Here is a 20,808-nt window from a genome sequence, read left to right as displayed (position 1 = left end):
AATAGTAAACCAACCAGCTGAAAAATTCCTATGGTGCCATCCCATTGCTGAATAGACCTTTATTCATCAAGGCAAGCTGTGCAGTTATGGAATTAAGACTCTTATGCCCTCAGCGACAGAAATGGTGCGTACCCGAGAGAACGGCGCTCGTGATTCTGCCTCCCACTGGTACTCAAATTACATCAAATAACTCAGTGACAGGTGCAGTCACAAGATCCAAAACTGACACTTTTCATCCGCTTGGGAGCACTGACTGATTTGTAATTGTTAAATGACCTGCTATATTGTTAGCGTGGTGTTGATCGTTACTGAAAATGTAGAGTTGTTGATTGAGGGGAGGACAGAAAAAAAACAAGATTTTAAACTATATTTTTATTATGTATTTCTGCCAACGCTCACAGCAACACGAGACTTTGTCAGACGCGACATATTGCACACACTATACTCTTTCCACTGCTTGATACAGTACTAAAGTTACAGTAGCTCAAGTGCTCAGTAGGACGACCAAGAATGACTACAACTCACAAAAAGCTACACAAAGGCCTCAGATAGACAAACACGAACAAAGGGACACATTTAGGAGCTAAAGCATACTTTTATGAGGATGTGGCTGTTCTAGGTGCTTGATGCTTCACCGTGGTGCAGACCACACATTTTGGACCTCAGATATACATGGTGTTCTCTTGGGACACAGCAGGCGACTTAGCGTGGCGTAAGTATGAGTGATGGACACACCAAGCTTAGAGTGGGTGCCTGAAGTTCTGGCCGGCGAAACGGGCCTTGCTGCCGAGCTCCTCTTCAATCCTGAGCAATGAGAGAGGAGAAATTGTCACAAAGATCTACAAAACAGCAAAGTTGCTTATATCATCAACCAACACAAGTCCCAGATCAGAGCAGCCCAAGTCTGCGACGTACATAGTCAACTGCTTTTCTCCGAATTAAATCTGAGACAGAAAAAGGTCATTTCTATGAAGAAAAAAAAAGGTTTGTTAATGTTGACCGTTACCGCTAAGCAGTGTGAAACGGCAACATAACTGTCAAGTTACACTGCATTAACTCTAAGAATGTCAAGATGGGCCAGTTTGCCTGAAAAAGTATGCCATCGCATTGTCAATTAATACATTTTATTGCCAATCACCTCTGGCAAATATCGTATTCATTTTTAGTACCTCAGCTCACAAGCTAACAGCTAATTTGTCTCCATACACAGTGTGGTGCCACTCCTTTAAGATAATAATAATAATCACCTCCATTATGGCAAATTAACTGCATTTGTTAGTATCATTATCACTGAAGGACAAGGCTGAAAATATTACACACAGAAAGAGAATAAGGGACTAGTTTGAATATTGTGTTGATATTGTTAAACTGTCAGTAGCACTCACAGTAAATACATTGCAAAATTAACAGTTAATATGTGATCGATATCGGTATTGGCCAATCTCACTCATGGATAGATATCAGAAAATTTCAGCATAAAACCCATCATCCCTAATGAAATCATGCCCACACTGACTTTTTGCTCTGTGCAAAGTAAGTTTCAAAATAAAAGCAGGGATTCTACCATAGCAACTAGCAAAGTGCATTCATTTCTTTTTTTTTTTTTGTTAGAACTGGAAGAAAGACTTGAGCAGGTACAAAAGCTTTGTCATTGTAGTCGAGACACTAAGGCAGCATTTATGTTAGATTTGAGTATGCAATATTATATAAAAACAAAAAAATAAAAAATCTGCACAAATGAAGGGAAAACAAACTGCCGTAGGTTCTAAAGTCTCTGGTGAATGTCACTAGTAAATATGCAGGCAGTGGCTAGTTTCAGTTTCAATTTAATTAGAGCCATCTTCAAAAGTCAAAGATTTAATTCCGAGGTGTCCGTTTTAACTATCAACCTTGCAGTCGCATCACCTGACATTAAATCAACCCTCACCCCCTCCATGGGAGCAAGGCAGATCAATACCTGCTGGGGCCCCGTGTGCAGTCTGTGTGTTAGGAGGTGTAGCTTTCCTTTTGTAAAAGGTAATGATTTGTTACGACTTTTGCTTCCTTTATTTAGTCAAGTTTGATGTCCTCTTGGCATTGTGAGTCAGAGTAGAGGTCCTCAAACTGTGGATTAGCTTTTTTTTGAGGTGGAGAAAGTTGCAAATGAGATCGTTTTTTGTTCTCTTTAATGCAAGACTGTAAATCTTTCATAAGTACCATTTGATTAACTTTGGAATATTCACGTATATGTAATAGAGCACATCCATGTGACGTCACAGACTCCTCGTGACTGGTCTGTATACATTACTACATATCACCGTCTGTTGATTTCTCCTAAAAAAATTATTGAACGTCGATGATGGGCAAAATCTAACAACAACTATGAAAATCTTTAGCCGAAGACAGCCCAAGACTCTGGTTTTGTGGACAATCGCTAATCAGTCAGCCAGTCCGAGTGTTGTTGACATAAACTGTTTGCAGTGTATACAAATATATTGTGTCATAGGGCTGCACTTGCCTGAGCAGCTGGTTGTACTTGGCCAAGCGCTCAGATCGGCAGGGTGCACCGGTCTTAATCTGAAAAATAAACATTTGTTTAGAAAACAAACACCTTGAGAGTGTCTTCAACAAGCACACAGCAACTAGACCCAGTAATGACACATTGGCCTTCATGAAGACAGGCAGTACCTGTCCAGTGCAGAGACCGACCACAAGGTCAGCAATGAACGTGTCTTCGGTCTCTCCAGAGCGGTGGCTGACCATCACACCCCAGCCGTTGCTCTGGGCCATCTTGCAGCTACAAGGAACAAAAATGCATATAAGCTTTATTTACATGCTGGGAATTGTGGGTAGAAGGTGCGCCTGGATTGCAGTGTTGACAAAACATACGCCTGCAGAGACTCTGTGACCGAGCCAATCTGGTTGACTTTGAGCAGCAGGCAGTTGCAGGACTTTTCGGCCACGCCCTTGGCGATGCGCTTGGGGTTGGTGACGGTGAGGTCGTCGCCCACCACCTGGATACTGGTGTTGGCTGTAAATTTGGCCCACGCCTCCCAGTCATCCTGGTCGAAGGGGTCCTCAATGGACACAACTGTGGGGTACATGAGACAATTTTACTCACAAGGCAGGTCGTAACACACGACTATGCAAGGAGGCTGCTGGTAAACGAGCTGCTGCAAATGTTGTAAGGTGTGGCAAAAATAAAAAAAACTAGAGGCCAATAGAGGTTTTATAGAGGTTGTTTTTTGAGAATTGAGTCATCGGTACCCACAACTTGCAAACACTTGCAGGCAAGTAGTGGCACTGTGCTGGTGTCACATTTTCAAATGATGGAACAAGTAGATAGAAACAATGCAAATCAGCTTTAAGTCAAAACACTGCATTATATGTTGTTATGGCTCGCAGATTTTCAGCAGGCAGATGCTTGCTCTTTTGGTCTGTTGACTATGTCTTTTTAAAGTACAGGTTGTCCACAAAGTCACATCAAGTAGCATAGCCTCATCAATATTTGCCCCAGGTTGTTGATGTCCTGTATCTTTGTTCAATACACAATGTATGTCTTTAATATAATTATACAATTAATCAGTTATATGTAATATAATTTACAGAAAAAAGCCAAAAGAGTGTTATCTGGTGAAATAAATGACTAACATTGTGGACATGCCACACTTTTATCCCTGCAGCATATAAAACAGTGCGACTCATTTATGGATTATTCTTCACTAACGGCCAAAATCTTTTGTGCTCAAATAGTTTTCATTAAACACGAACAGAAACACTATAAAAGGTGTGTTATTGTTTGTGCTATGGGGCCATCTTTTGGACGAGTTCACTCATTGCAGGTGCATGTGCAGGTGAACGTCTACAGTATTTTCTTCCGTTTAGTGCTTTGAACCGTTCCGTCTTCTAATCGTCCATAGCGTTTCTGCTGGTATGGTTTCTCCTTTCATCACTCCAAGAATCGTTTGGAAGTTTTGTAATACAACTAAAAATAGTTCATACTGACTAAACCGTCCATGTGTGATGTCTGTAGGAGTGTTTCATGCATATTTGTACGCGCTATCGTAATCTAATGACGCTAGCGTCGTTAGCATTAGCTAATATGCTAACACGTGTACAAGTGTAGGTGCTAGTATTATTAACTTACAAGGGCATTATTTTTGTGTCGTTTCAGTTCCACAAATTTCTGAGTAAAGTTACCAAAACATCACCGTAAATTTATTAAGTCTGTTTAGCTGATTGGAGAGCTCGCTTCAGCAGCTCTTAGGTTCATGACGATGACTTATGTTTTCTTTGATCAGCCGTTTTACTACCGTGTTACAGACACTGTTTGGAAACACTGAATTTATGTAAATAAAAATTTACTAAACACACAATGCATATATCTGCAGCTTACAGTCTGATACAATATATGGAAAAATATTTTTTTCTTCTAAAATTTAGTGGGTGTACTCTATATCCTTGAAAATAAGTGAGGTATTCAGATGTACCCAAAACAGACAAATGTAAAATATGTGCTTTAGTTTTCTGTTGAAACAGATAGTTTGTCAAGATTTAAACAGTGAGGTGTGTGAAACGTTCAAAGACCCACCAGGGTAATCTTTGACGAAGCTTCTGTAGAGGTCAGCCAGCTTGTCAGAGGAGATGTAGCGGCTGGGGTCATCAGGAGACTTGAAGTCCAGGTCGTACTTTCCACCTTTGTAGAACTCTGAGGCGGCCACATCCATGCCGATGACAATTTTGTCAGTGTAACCAGCCTTGCCGATGGCATTCTTAAGCAACTCCAGAGCTTAAAAAAACAACAACAAAAAACAGAAAATGTAAACATTTACCAATTAACGGGATGGTTGCTTTTTTAGGACGTTGACCTGACATTGGAGTCAGTGGCTGGCAGCAAGTGCACTCAAGTTGAGGCCTCAATTTAGCAGCCATATGTCAGCCAGTTAGTGACATGATAAGTAAAGTAGCTTCCTGGACATCTAAAATATCTTAAAAAGACCAGTTAAAACGGTGAGAACGCACGCCAGCAGAGGGCGCCGCTGTAGTGGCTGCTGGTTGCATGAGTTATGGGCTCTTCTGTATCCTCCTTTTTGTTTTTGAGGTTTTCCTCTTGTTTTTAAGTGTTTTTTACCTTTTGGTTCAGGCCCCTACGGACTGCACAACGAGGGGTGGCATTTTGGTGGCTTCTGCGCTGCTTTTTTGTGGACTTTTGGATCAGCCTCGTGGGAGTCTTTTGGCCATAGCCATGTTTGCACTGGAGACTAGCTTCTTGCTCTCTCCCAAACTGGAGTCCGCAGAGAGAGCCTGGAGGTTTTGCTGTAGACGCGGAGGAAGAGACTGAGCTGCAGAGCTGGCGTTGAGATGGTGGAGCTTCACCAAGTCTTGGCTGGACGAGCCTGTATCAGACACTTCGGTCTCCTGGACAGACTCTCAAACGGGACATTGGCCGTGGGCTGGTGGGCGGCCAGTTGGATCTGTTACAGTCTCTGGCTGTGCTGCCCCCACTCCAGCAGACGATGGCTTTAAAAGTGTGTTTTTGTTTGTTTGTTTGTCTATGCATGGTGCAATCATATGTGTGCAGTATATATAATTTATTGCTTGTTGTGGGTTTTTTGTTGCATTTGACTTTTTTTGCTGTTTGTAGAAATGGCGTTGCTGAAGTGACAGATGGTTCACCAGCTCTGCCTTCTTTTAATGTCTTTTATGTCCTTTGATGTTTCCATCTTGTTTTATTGTGTTTTACCTTATTTTTGTAGACTTTTTGAACCTGCACTGCAAACACATGATTTCCTCATGTGTGAGAATTAAAGTCTATCCTGTCCTATCAATAACCACCCTCTTTCTTTCTCACCTTCCTTGTTCTCCAGGATGTTGGGTGCAAAGCCTCCCTCGTCTCCCACATTGGTGGCGTCTTTGCCGTATTTCTCCTTGATAACGTTCTTCAAGTTGTGGTAGACTTCAGCACCAATACGCATGGCCTCCTTGAAGGTGCTGGCGCCCACAGGCAAGATCATGAACTCCTGCATAGCCAGCTTGTTGCCCGCGTGGGAGCCACCATTGATGACATTGAATGCCTAAAAGAAAGAAGGAATCCAAATTAGATCATTTGTATTTAGCACACTGCTGGCTATTCTAAATTAATATTAGCGTTATACTCACAGGCACAGGGAGGATGACTTCAGGGTTGCCAGCCAGGTCAGCAATATGACGGTAGAGTGGCACGCCCTTCTCAGCAGCACCAGCCTTGCACACAGCCAGGGACACGCCCAGGATGGCATTAGCACCAAATTTAGCTAAGGTGGGAAAAACATCCACACTGTAGTTAGATATATTGTATTTCTCTCAACAATGCACTGGAGCAGGTATCTTACATTTGTTCTCTGTTCCATCCATGTCCAACATCAGCTTGTCAATCTTCTCCTGCTCTAGAACGTTCACATTCTGGAGTCCACACACCCAAAAAAGTCATGTTAATGTAACAACGCAAAAGGAAGAAGCAAATCTCTCGTATTAATTTTTAATACACTTTATGTGTCCCACTTAGGGAAATGTGTCATAGACATGGACAAGATAAGTACAAAAACAATTGTTAGAAAGACAGCATTTCACAATTACACATTTGGCAGCACGTTATTCATTCCACAAAAAGCGTACACTTAAGAGATCTCTACCAAATAAAGTATTAAGTCATTTCAGGAATGGTTATGTGTAGTACCATTAGTTAGACAATAAATGGTCCTACCTTGCTAACCAGTGCAGGTGCAATTGATTTATTGATATGCTCAACAGCTTTTGAGACACCTGCAAAGGACAAGCAGACCATAACTGACCCAGGCTGAGGACGACCATGCAGAGCAGGGGAGGAAAACAAACACAGAACATGCCAAAGTTATAAAATTGTATACACATACTGTATCTTCCGAACTCTAAGCCGCTAGTTTTTTCCCAATGCTTTAAAACCTGCGGCTTATAAAATGGTGCGGCTAATTTATGGATTTTACTTCGCTAATACTCATAATATTTAGTATTAAACAAATAGTATTCAACACTCAAAAGGTGTGTTATTGTTTTGTGCTATGACGCCATCTTTTGGACGAGTTCACTCACTGCAAGTGGTGGGTTGAAAATATACTTCCAGTTTCGTGCCTTGAACTGAAGTATAACCGTCCATTGCACTTCTGCTTAAAAGATCCCTTCATTCATCACTCCAAGTAACGTTTAAGTTTTACAATATACTAAGTCATTCTTAATAAACCGTCCCATGTGTGATGTCTGTAGGATCATTTCATGCATATCTATAAGTGCTATTGTAATGTATTCAAGCTTGCATCATTAGCATTAGCTAATATGCTAACACATTTACAAGTGTCTGTGTTAGTATTATTAACTTACAATGGCATTTTTGTATTGTTTCAATTTCGAAAATTCAGGTAGCGGGCCCATGACGATGACTTCTGTTTTGTTTGATCAGCCGCTTTACTGCCGTGTTACAGGCACCATTTGTGAATGTGTGTGTGAATGGGTGAATGTGGAAATACTGTCAAAGCGCTTTGAGTACCTTGAAGGTAGAAAAGCGCTATACAAGTATAACCCATTTATCATTTGGAAACAATTAAAAAAAGGTACATAACTAAACATTTACAACAAAATATTTTGGACCAGTTTTTTCTGTGGCTTATATAGTCTGGTGTGGCTAATACATGTAAAAAAAAAAAATCTTAAATTTGGTGGGTGCGGCTCAAATACCGTTGCACTCTATAGCCCGGAAAATACGGTATTTGGAATGGAGAGCTCCATCTCTGAAGCGGGTGTTATACGCATCTCGATACACTGCCAACGTGCAGAATAGGGTTTTAGAAATATTATAAGCATCTCCTGATGCAATATGATACTATTGCATCTATACTATTGATACTATACTATTGCGCCATTTAGGATGCGATACAATTTGATGTAAAGGCTTCTTGACTAATGAAGAAAGGTGTGATACTTTCATGGTTTATATGCACTGTGAGTCATCTTTAAAATAATCCCAGATATTGATAGATTTCAACAGAGGACATTGCCGACAAACTTCCCTTCCATTTCCTCACAGCTCACTGCGCAAGCAACTTGCATCACCTTTAGATAAAGATGGTGTAGATTGGAATGCAGAGTAAATACACCAATGTGTTTTCTTTCCAATGTTGGACTATTGTTTACTGGCGGTCTTGTAAGATAGTCATGACACTACAATTGTTGGAATAAAAAAAAAAAAAAATCTACATTACCATCCACATTAATAAGTTAGTTGTACGTAGTTAGTTCCCAAAAGCAGACCCATTTTTCATGCTTCTGCGCACAGCGAGCGGTTAGTTAAAACCTTTATTACACCCTCGTTACCTGGTTACACAACGCAGGGCCCAAGAATTCATTTACATATTTTACAGCTCTTTTGACTCCTGACGGGGAGAAGATGGAAGAGTTGGAAAAAGAGACGAGGACAGAGACAGAAAGTGAAGTGTGTTGAAAAGTGCAAAGTCACAAATTAGGTTATGTACCTTTGCCCATGTAGCGAGTTTTGTCATTGTCACGGAGCTCCAGAGCCTCGTAGATGCCTGTGGAGGCACCGCTGGGCACTGCAGCTCTGAAGAGACCTGGTGGCAGAGCGGACATTTTGATAACTTAAAAGTGCTGTGTCATGTTCCAAAACCACTGAAAATGACAGGAAGGAAAAAGGACTTCCGAGGGATGCAAATTTTCTGCCACATTCAGTTTTATATTTGGTACTATTTTATCATTTCCATTTGACAACATGCATGACTAAAGTATATGTTTATCTCTGGGGGGGGGGGGGGGGGGGGGGGGGGGGGGGGCTGCAATGCATTTAAACGCCACTATGGTCCACTGTTCTCCCTGCAGTGACAAACGGACCATGTAAAAGGTTCTGGCTGTGGTGCAGTGCACTGTTATGTAACAGGGCCAGACGGGGATCAACTGAGCATGTGCAGTGCATCTGTGAAAGCCTGTCATCCCCCGTATGGCTGAAGGAAGCAGAAATCTATTCAGTTTGACCAGTGGACTGACAAGAGGGTCTGTAATATGGGATTTAATGCATAATAGCTGCTGTCTGGGCCACAAGCTGAAATTCGGCAAATTGTATTGTGTCTTTTGTTAAATCTTTATTGAGATAGTCCTTTGCAGCTTAACAATGCAGCTGAAATTTCATCCCTGTAACAACACACAGGCACAGCATTGTGTCCGACAGGGAGGCTGCTTATGTAACAAAAAAGGGCTTATATGACACTCATCTAAGCGAAAAGGACGACAAATCACACCTGGCTGCTTTGAAAGGGAACTCCATACAGTACCAAAAAAAGTAAAGGAAGCCTAATACCGTAAACAGGCGCACTTAGCAACCATCCCATGCAAATGAAGAGCTGTTGAGCTTTGGCAATTTACTTCCATGTCAGTGCTCATTCAGGTTGCTTCATTGACATTCGGAGGACTTTTTCAGGGTTCAATTAGTCTTTTGTTTTCACCCCCCATAGTACTCCCAGCCAAATGTTATTCACAGTAGCTGAATGTGAATCACACAACATAAATTCTGCTACTCCACAATATGATGCAAAATTATCATGATGTCCTCTCCTTTTCAATTAACTCATCCTCATTTATACGAGACTGCTGCAACATACAATCAGCATCTGGCCAGCGTTAGCCAATGTACAGGATCATGTTATCTATGCTCTCTTAGGGGAATCATTTACAGGAGCTATTTTCACATGCTCAAACAGCTGAGCTCACCCCCTGGCCTCTGAAGTGGCCACTGTGGAGGGTAACTGCTAACAGCAAATTCAAAAAGCTTCTCAAATTCCTCCCTAAAGATTAAAATTAACTAAAAATATTACTAAAGCAGTTTGAGTAGAGTAAATCATTTTCCACAAAATATCGATATCGGCACAATCTGCATTAATGAGCCATGAACAAGCTTTGTGGAATTATAGAGCATTATCTAGTGATTTATCAAGTCCGATAATCCTAATTGCATCATTCTTCTGTTTTTATTTTATTTGACTCCTAAAACCACCATTTCGCTTTAAGAACAAATCTTAAGAGAAAAGTATAATTTGTATTCAATTAAAAAGCATGTCCTATGTTTATTGCATGCTCAATGCGCAATAATATAGTTTTGCAATAGATATTACTGTGATAGTATACAGTCGCGATCAAAAGTTTACATATACTTGTAAAAAACAATGTCATGGCTGTCTTGAGTTTCCAATCATTTCTGTGATAGAGTGATTGGAGCACATACCTCCAAATTTTGCAGGACAACCTAAAATCATCAGCCCGGAGGTTGGGTCTTGGGCGCAGTTGGGTGTTCCAACAGGACAATGACCCCAAACACACATCAAAAGTGGTAAAGGAATGGCTAAATCAGGCTAGAATTAAGGTTTTAGAATGGCCTTCCCAAAGTCCTGACTTAACATGTGGACAATACTGAAGAAACAAGTCCATGTCAGAAAAACAACAAATTTAGCTGAACTGCACCAATTTTGTCAAGCGGAGTGGTCAAAAACTCAACCAGAAGCTTGCCAGAAGCTTGTGGATGGCTACCAAAAGCGCCTTGTTGCAGTAAAACTTGCCAATGGACATGTAACCAAATATTAACATTGCTGTATGTATACTTTTGACCCAGCAGATTTGGTCACATTTTCAGTAGACCCATAATAAATTCATAAAAGAACCAAACTTCATGAATGTTTTTTTGTGACCAACAAGTATGTGCTCCAATCACTATCCCAAAAAAATAAGAGTTGTAGAAATTATTGGAAACTCAAGACAGCCATGACATTATGTCCTTTACAAGTGTATGTCAACTTTTGATTGCGACTGTATCATGAGTTACCCTGCCTGCAGCCAACTAGCTGATCAACCTTTCCAAGATGACTATACCCAACGTGAAATGTCTGAAGTGAAGAGCTGTACAGTACCTTTCTTGGTGTAGAGATCAACCTCCACAGTGGGGTTGCCACGGGAGTCAAAGATTTCACGAGCGTGGACCTTCAGGATGGACATGGTTATTGATCTGCAGACAACCGCAAGAGAGGGAGAAGTCAGCCTTCAGACATGCTTGGTTAGCGTCCGCTCATACTCACCAACTTCAATTGTTGAGAGGAGTGTGTGGGAACAATATAATGCCTCCTTTATAAAACTATGCTGAATCATATATGCTTTTCATACAGACCCAGAAATATAAGTAGGTGTGGCTTCACTTTGTATGTTTACGGCATATCATTGTGAAATGCTTGGGAAAGAGAAAACAATCCCCCTGGATATGAGACAATAGGTCAAAAGTTTTCGTTATCCTAATACTGATAAGCTGTTTTAAGGTTAGTGTCACGGTTTAACCCAACGGTGACTTTGTTATCAATCTGCACGCAAATAGTGGAGGTCACAGGTTTGAAACCAGACTATGGCTCCATCTGTACTATTGATCGTCATTAGTTAGACCTAAATTCACTCACCAATATCTGCCCACTAAAAATGCATTAGTGGATGCTACGTGCAACATCACTTTAGCAATACAGTACATCTGGAAAGTATTCACGGTTTCTACATTTTGTTATGTTACAGCCTTATTCCAAAATGGAATTAATACATTTTTGTCCTTAAAGTTCCACACACAATACCCCATAATGAGTATTTACAGCCTTTGCCACGAAGCTCGTAAGTGAGCTCAGGTGCAACTGCTCATCTTTGAGATGTTTTACGGCTTAATTTGGAGTCCACCACATAATCCACCATCCACGTAAATTCCATTGGTTGGACATGATTTGGAAAGGCATACACCTGTCTATATGAAAAGGTCCCACAATTGACAGTGCATAGCAGAGCACAAACCAAGAATGAAATCAAAGGATTTGTGTGTAGACCTCCGAGTCAGGATTGTCTCTAGGCACAAATCTCGGGAAGGGCACAGAAAAACATTTGCTGCCTTGAATCATCATCCGTGAATGGAATAAGTTTGGAACCACCGGGACTCTTCCTAGAGCTGGCCGGCTATTTAAACTGAGTGATCAGGAGAGAAGGGTCAGAGGTGACCAAGAACCCGACAATCACTCTGTCAGAGCTACAGCATTCCTCTGTGGAGATAGGAGAACAACCATCTCTGTAGAAATCCACCAAACAGGCCTGTATGGTATAGTGGCCAGACGGAAGCCATTCCCTCGTAAAAGTTTGCCAAAAAGCACCTGAAAGACTCTCAGACCATGAGAAATCCACTGGTCTGATGAGACAAATATTGAACTATTTGGTGTGAATGCCAGCTGTCATGTTTTGAGAAAACCCGGCACCACTCATCACCAGGCCACTACCACTCCTTACAGTGATGCATAGTGGTGGCAGCATCATGCTGTGTGGAGGTTTTTTAGTGGCAGGAACTGGGAGACTCGCAAGGATAGAGGGAAAGATGAACAGAGACATCCTGGATGCGATCTTGAATTCAGACTGAGGTGACAGTTCATTTTTTAGCAGGACAACCGCCCTAAGCACATAGCCAATATAGTAAAGGAGTGGCTTAAATACAAGTCTGTAAATGTATTTGAGTGACCTAGCCAGAGCCCAGACTTGAATGCCATTTAACATCTTTGGAGATATGTGAAAATGGCTGTGCACCAATGCTTTCCATCCAACGTGATGGAGCTTGATAAATAGGCCACCTACTCAGTGGCCTAGTGGTTAGCGTGTCCGCCCTGAGATCAGTAGGTTGTGACCCCAGCCGAGTCATACCAAAGACTATAAAAATGGGACCCATTACCTCCCTACTTGGCACTCAGCATCAAGGGTTGGAATTGGGGGTTAAATCACCAAAATGATTCCCGGGCGCGGCCACCGCTGTTGCCCACCGCTGCTGCCCACTGCTCGCCTCACCTCCCAGGGGGTGATGAAGGGTGATGGGTCAAATGCAGAGAATAATTTTGCCACACCTAGTGTGTGAGACAATCCTTGGCACTTTAAATGTTTAATAAGCTCCAAAAAAAAATTCACATTGTTATTATGTCAATATGTCATTTGAGGACAAAAAATAATTTATTTAATCTTGGAATAAGGCTGTAACATAACAAAATGTGGAAAAAGTGAATCGCTGTGAATACTTTCCAGATGCATTGTATCTACACCTAATTTATTTAATTAGTATGTAACTACTTGCCAGACTAAAGGCAGTCTATATTTAGGAACGTTTTCTCATATAGCGATTCAGAAGACCAAAACTCCATTCCACCACAAACGCCATTTATTTTCATTCAATCAGCATTCATCGTTTATTCTACCAGGTTTAGGTTGTCAGTGACCATGATTGGAGATGCAACAATTTGATGAAAACAATATTTAAATAAGGAAGAGTAAATGTGAACCACCACTTCTGTTTGTTGGACCACAATATTTGTATAAATCTACATGTGTCTACCAAAACAAACAGGATAAGAATAATGCTTTATATCATCCATCCATCCATTTTCTACCGATTGTCCCTTTTTATATCATTCATCCTCTAATATGATGTAATCAATTAGTTTACTTAATAGTTCACTCAGAAGCTCATTTCTGTACAATTACAACAGAGAGCAATGCAAAATGGCAGCACAAAATGGCGCCCACAGACAGGAGTATATTTAGAAGGGTTTCCTCATCACCCTAGAATCTGTTTACTCTTAACAAGGGATGGGCAACGAATTTGGTACTTTAAGTACTACCGGGTATCGATTCACGTAAAATTAAAAAGGTGCTATATTTTGATGCCTTGGTGACGTTTCGTGATTGATTGATTGAAACAATTATTAGTAGATTGCACAGTACAGTACATATGCCGTACAATTGACCACTAAATGCTAACACCCGAATAAGTTTTTCAACTTGTTTAAGTCGGGGTCCACGTAAATCAATTCATGGTCCGGTTGCAGACTCGGTTATACAAGCACTGAAGCAGCACAATTTTCTATCTCAACAAAGCAAGTATGCCTGATAGAAAACACACAACCGTAAGGCTCCCTTTCAAAATGTGCTAGCTCGATGCTAACTTACATTAAATCTGCCATGGACACACTGCTGATTATCATTAGCGATTTTACATGGCGATTTCAACCCCTCCAAATTATACAATCAAACAGCTGGCATATAATACGTACAATATTTACAGTATACTTTGTAGGGCGCAACAAAAGACTAGATTCAGCTTAATGGCAAGGCAACAAACCCTAGTCTAAACACTACTGCCATCCTTGCCTTGGAATTGCAACTGCATGCAAATAGATAGATAGTACTTTATCGATTCCTTTTGTCAACAACTGTATGTGTGTAATGTATTTTTAGTGCTGAGCATTAAAAAAACTGCTGCGAAGACACACTGTGTGAGGCTCGTCTCATAACCCCGCCTCCTGGTGCCAAGCGCCTCCTGGTGCCAAGCACCTCCGCCGCAGAATGCACCGCCCGACGGGAGCGCCACACCAACCAAAGCCCACACCCAAACCCTCCACGTGCAAGACCGAATCCACCCAAAAAAAGTCACTTAACAAGAAGACAAAAAGTGCAAAAACAACAATGCTCGCGCTGCAGGAGCCGCGAACGACTGCAGGGACACAACAGGTACACCTGCACTATGTTTGTAAATCTGACTGTGATGATGCAGTCGTGCCTCACCAGACATTAACCTCACCGCACGCCACTGAATTCTAGCTATATATATATACATATATATGTATATATATATTTATTTTATTTACATAGAAAAAAGAAACAAAAATACTTGAATTTCAGTGTTCCGGTGGCTATCCATTAGATGGCAGTATTGTCCTGTTTAACTTCTCCGTTCATGATGAGTATATCATTTCGGCCACCGTGTTCAATGGAGAAGTCTGTTCTACAAAATTTACAGGCAACATACACCTTCCCCTTCAAACTGTCCTGGATGAACTGAAATTCTTGTTTCCATTCGTTTTGGAACTTGCAAGCGTATTTCTTCATCTTGCTCGTCGACGGCGTCACCATGTCTGTAATTTCCTCGTTCTTCTGCTTCGTCTCCTTGTTGTGTGCGCAGTTGTGCACTCTACTCTCTAAAAGCCCTAGATGTTATGACGTCATTGGGCAGGCAAGCTGTTTATATTGTGGGAAAGCGGACGTGAGAACAGGCTGTCCCCACTCAGTCTCAGGTCCGCATTGAGCTGGAGGGGGCGTGGCCTCCAGCTCCGGCTGAATACCGGGAGAAAATCTCTGCCGGGAGGTTGTCGGTAGAGGCGCTGAATACCGGGATTCTCCTGCTAAAAACGTGAGGGTTGGCAAGTATGGCACTGCAGGTTTTTCTTTATTTTTCTCAGACTGCTGTGCCTTCTTGGAAGCCATTTTGTGTTTGCTGTACAGTTACTGCAGAGCGCAATACATAATGGCGGCACAAAATGGCACCCACAAATAAATATGAATAAGGATTAAATCCAAGACATTTGCTTAATTTCTCACCATTAATGTTCCTCAGAGCCTTTGAACAACATTTTGAATAGAAGTATTAAAAGTAAAACAGATACAGTTATACACATTAGGAGGTTTTACATTAAAACATTAATGTAAGCAACATGAATTAACAACGAAATCCAACATTTTATTCGACACGCCCCCCCGGCGCCATGTTTGCGGCAAGCAACTGGTGTCGCTTCGTAAAGTCTCCGACATGTTTCTTCTGCGACGTTCCGCAACACATTAATGAGACTGCGGGAAGTTTGCAACATGACGCCCGTTTCTGGCACACATTGCAGTTCCTAAAAAAAAAGAGGGGCTCTGCTCGACAGCTGACGGACGGTCTTGATTTTAAAAATAGCCACCCGGCTGCAAACCACTAAGCAGAAGAGAGGAGCTCAGTAGCGAAAGACCGGATATGCACTAAACGACCTCAAAAAGTCAAGGCCAACACTGCGATGGAAAACACACGCAATTGTCATGGATAAAGGAAGATAAAAAGACGACACCGACGAATAATAGATAATAGAACGTATGTGGCTGTCATTCGAATAAAAATGACGCATTCAAAGGAAAAATAAGGACTTTGAAGTTACCTTTCCGGTCTAACTGTGTGCAAGGACGCTGCTGTCTCTCCGGTGCGGGCAGGCAGACAAGGCGACGGTGACGTGCAGCACTGGATGATAAGTGGACAGACTCGAGACAGACCCGGGCCACGGAGCCACGCCATTGGCTGAGAGCCGGTCACGCGGTACACGAGAGCGAAGTGGGCCGCACGTTCGCCATCGTTGCTGCTATTGCACAAGCGCTTGGCAGTCGTCGGCGGATCAACGTGATTTGATAGCGGCCCCAGGGGTTCATGGGAAATGTAGTCTTTTAACGTCGCAGGATGTGTACGTGCAGAAAGGCAGGCAGGGGTCTGCGCTGCAGTGGTCACTTTTTCCGGACTCTGACGCTTCCTTTCTAATCAGGAGTTAAAAATACTACGACTGTGGATTTGTAATGAAATATTTATCATACCGTGCAATTAAATGCACGTTGTATTGCCACTTTTAAACAAATGTACACTTAACATGAGCAATGTACGATTATGTATTTTTCCCAAATGACAATATATTTACTTGATAGTTCATTCATATTTGTTATCGTAATCGTATTAAAGAGGGCGCTGTCTGTGCATGATGTTGTTTTTTTTTGCAGTAGCATCCTATGGCCGCCTCCTGCAGTCACCTTGACACCCGGCTGGCGTGTAACTGCGCCATCTGCAGCCTGATGTGAAGCATTACAATATGTAGTGTACAGGGCAAATATTTTTCTCGAAAATATGAGTAGTGGACATTATTATTATCCATCATTCATTTATTCACACGTCAAAAGTGGTCAAGGAATGGCTAAATCAGGCTAGAATTAAGGTTTTAGTATGGCCTTCCCAAAGTCCTGACTTAAACGTGTGGACAATGCTGAAAAAACAAGTCCATGTCAGAAAACCAACACATTTAGCTGAACTGCACCAATTTTGTCAAGCGGAGTGGTCAAAAACTCAACCAGAAGCTTGCCAGAAGCTTGTGGATGGCTACCAAAAGTGCTTTATTGCAGTGAAACTTGCCAAGGGACATGTATCCAAATATTAACATTGCTGTATGTATACTTTTGACCCAGCAGATTTGGTCACATTTTCAGTAGACCCGTAATAAATTCATAAAAGAACCAAACTTCATGAATGTTTTTTGTAACCAACAAGTGTGTGCTCTAATCACTCTATCACAAAAAAATAAGAGTTGTAGAAAGTATTAGGAAACTCAAGACAGACATGACATTATGTTCTTTACAAGTGTATGTAAACTTTTGATCGCGACTGTATATGTACATATATACACATTATACATAATATAATAAATGACATTAGATGTTAACGCTTGCAGAATTTAACGATGTCTGAAAAGGAGTAGGTAGAAGCAGAGTTTTTCCAAACCTTTTCTGTCTTAGCTATTACTGATGTTTTGTTCACGTTGTGTGTTTTTCACATGTTTACCCTTACATGTGTTTATATTATTTCATAAACAAGTTTACTCACTTTCTGGGTTTCCTGTTTAGAGAATGTGCAGCAATTGATATAGTTAATATAATGATGAAAAAAAAAAAAGTAGAGTTGACAGGTAAATTAATTATGAGTAATTTAAGATAAACATTGAAAAATAAAATAAAGTTAAATTAAATCAATGAAAAAAGACTCCCTTGTTTATCACTGATAATTGGTTCTGGGCATGACATCGATAAATTATTTTCCATAAGAAGTAGGAATCTTCACTTATGAATCAAAACATTTACAAGCTAGACTAGATCATAACAACTAGTTTACACCCCTCTTATTACATTTCTAGCATTATGAGAGCCTTCAAGACATGAAATAACACCCTGTATTAATTCTTACACTCTTTTAATCCAGTTAAGTAATGCTGCATGAGGTTGAGGCCAATCAGTGGCCACGATACTGAATACCGTGCTCTGATTGGTTTGGTCTCCTCTAGTGGCCAATACTACAGTAGTATCGATATTTGTATGTTATTTAGCAATGTTTATCCTGGAAAATGCTGAATTTTTAATTGTTTTAATTTTTATAAATAGATTTAATTATTTATATATATATTTATATATTTTATTAATATTATTATTATTATTATTATTATTATGTATTTATTTATTTAATTTATTTATTTCCCCTACCTCAGGGGGGGGGACTCGGCGGGGCGTTTGCTGGTTGTTCCATCTCCATCGTTGGGGTCCCTGCGGGTGGGGTGGGTGGTTCCCGTGGCCCCGTGCTGGGTGGTCCTGTGGCGGCCGGTTTGGGTGGGGTGGCCGTGGGCTGGCCTCGCCGCGCTCTCCGGGGGTGGGTGGGGGGGTGGGGGGGGGCTCGTGGGGGCCCGGTTGCCGGTGGGGCGGGGGCGGTCTTCCCGTCCGGTTGCGGGGGGTCTCCGGGCCCCTCGGGCGGGGCGTCCCGCCTTTCTGTCCGTGTGGGGTGTGGTCTCTCGCTGGCTTGGGGTCTGGCTGCCCCCTGCTTTTCTCGTGCCTTGTCCTCTGCCGGGTGCGTCTGTCTGCGGCCTGCTGCTGGCCCTTGTGGGCGGCGCGGTGGGCCAGGCTCTGGGGTTCCTGTCACTGTCCGGCTTGGCTGCGTGGGGGCAGTGGCCCCTGGTTCCCTGGGCACCACACCTACTGTTTGTGGGATGGGCTCTCTGGGAGGCTTGGGCCGTACTCTGGCTCCCGCACACACTGGGAGTCAAATGTATTGTACATGCAAATTCACATATACTCACACACATACATACACACGTACATAGGTACCTACGCTCCCACATACATATACAAATAAATACAGTACATATTTACACACTCAAAGTTCGTACATCCACATGCACATTCATTATACAAACATACTGTATACACATACTGTACATATACATTCACTGTAAAAACATACGTATACACATACTGTACATATACACTCACTGTACAAACACACACATACACATACTACACATATACATTCACTGTACAAACACACACATACATATACTGTACATATACATTCACTGTACAAACACACATACTGTATACACATACTGTACATATACATTCGCTGTACAAACACACACATACACATTCTATACATATACATTCACTGTACAAACACATATACACATACTGTACATATACATTCACTGTACAAGCACACATATACACATACTGTACATATACACGTACATATGCACACATACACTCATGCACATGATTACGTTTCATCAAACATATATTAACGTTGTTGCCCTAGGGTAAACTGGGTATAACACATGGCACACTGACAAAGCTTAACCTATTGTTACTATAACAATCTACAAGGTTAATGTAGGTTGCTTCTCTTTCTTCCCCTCCATTTTTCTGCATTCTTTCGTATCTCAAGTTATCATTACGTATATGTATTGTTGCATTTGAACAATTATATTGTAGATAATAAAGGTAAAGTATTGGTATTGTTTATTATCAATAGCACTATTTCTATTGCTATTCACATTGCTCCAATTTTAGTGTAATAATGCTCATTGTCATTTCTGTATTATTTTTTATTTTTGCTAACTGCTTATTTGCTATTACTTTTACCATCATATTTGTACATGCCGTATTTGCTGATGTTGCTCTGTTGATGTTGTTGTTGTTGTTGTTGTTGTGTTTGCTGTTGTTGTTTTTGTCTCTCTGTCTAATCCCCCTCTTGTCCCCACAATTCCCACCTCTGTCTTCCTTTTTCTCTCTTTCTATCCCCTCCTGCTCCGGCCCGGCTGCACCAAATGATAATATAAATACATTTAATAAAGTCAAAATACAAATAAGGCAACAAGAGAAGTATCCTACACTTCTCTTTTGTAAAGTAAATCTGAACAGCCGATATGGGCATCTACATCTGCTGTATGATTTGCCCGAGAAGCTGGGCAGGACATTATTTAAAAAAATATAAATAAAAAAATGCTGAATTTAGGACCCAAAAATTGAAGAATATATCTTGAAAAATATTTTTTTAAAGCCTGCGATGTGGTGAAGCTGCAATATTTGAAATCTCTGTGTTGAGGGACGACTGTAAGTATACAATAACAACTAATATAGGAGCATAAAATATAATACATATACATACATGGTGTAGATCAGGGGTGTCCAAAGTGCGGCCCGGGGGCCATTTGCGGCCCGCAGGTCATTTTTTAACGGCCCTACGGCACATTTTAAAAATACGATTGAAAAAAATAAAAAACATTAAAGTGGTATTTAAAGAGCTAACAGGTGAAATGTAACAAGAAAATGTAGCAATGTTTACTCTAATCACACAAAGCTGCCATGTAGGCTGTTTCTTTCTTTAAAAAACAATAATGAATCAAAATCAATGTCATTATGAATTATTGACCTATTCAAGGATCCAATTACGTCACATTAAATATTTTGAGATATTTTTTGGGGAAAATGTTGCATATTTTGTGTTTGCCATGTAAAAAAACGAGCTGTTTTTTTTAAAGAAGGGCCTAAAACGAACAAACAAAAAACATAAACAACAATAAAACTTATAATTGACAGATAGATCTGAAGTTGATCTCGAGATTATTGTGTTAAAAGTAAACAGTAAAAAAAAAAAATTCTAATTTATTTTTTAACACTTTAATGAGTAGGACCCTTTTGGATCCCCTACATTTTTAGTGTGATTAGTTTTTAAGTGTCATTGCTCAAAAAATAATAATTAATTAAAATCAATGGTGTTATGAGTTATTGACCTTTTTAAGGCTCCAATTATTATATAATCTCAAACAT

At 40.9% G+C, this 20,808-nt stretch overlaps 1 protein-coding gene across 1 annotated transcript; it reads right to left on the bottom strand.

Moving 5' to 3' along the window:
- Positions 1–353: 353 nt before the first annotated feature.
- Positions 354–16,232, bottom strand: eno1a (enolase 1a, (alpha)). Its single transcript, XM_062054269.1, has 12 exons — positions 16,065–16,232; positions 10,956–11,050; positions 8,520–8,615; positions 6,722–6,780; positions 6,351–6,420; positions 6,139–6,272; positions 5,831–6,053; positions 4,571–4,768; positions 2,869–3,070; positions 2,668–2,776; positions 2,498–2,556; positions 354–804 (listed from the first exon to the last, which is right to left on the bottom strand). The coding sequence occupies exons 1-12, from the start codon at positions 16,196–16,198 to the stop codon at positions 741–743; spliced, it is 1,443 nt and encodes a 480-aa protein (XP_061910253.1). The 5' UTR covers positions 16,199–16,232; the 3' UTR covers positions 354–740.
- Between the last annotated feature and the right edge of the window lie 4,576 nt (positions 16,233–20,808).

The sequence above is a fragment of the Entelurus aequoreus genome, linkage group LG07 (assembly GCF_033978785.1).
Source record: "Entelurus aequoreus isolate RoL-2023_Sb linkage group LG07, RoL_Eaeq_v1.1, whole genome shotgun sequence".
NCBI lineage: Eukaryota > Metazoa > Chordata > Actinopteri > Syngnathiformes > Syngnathidae > Entelurus > Entelurus aequoreus.
This window is presented reverse-complemented; position numbering and strand designations above follow the sequence as displayed.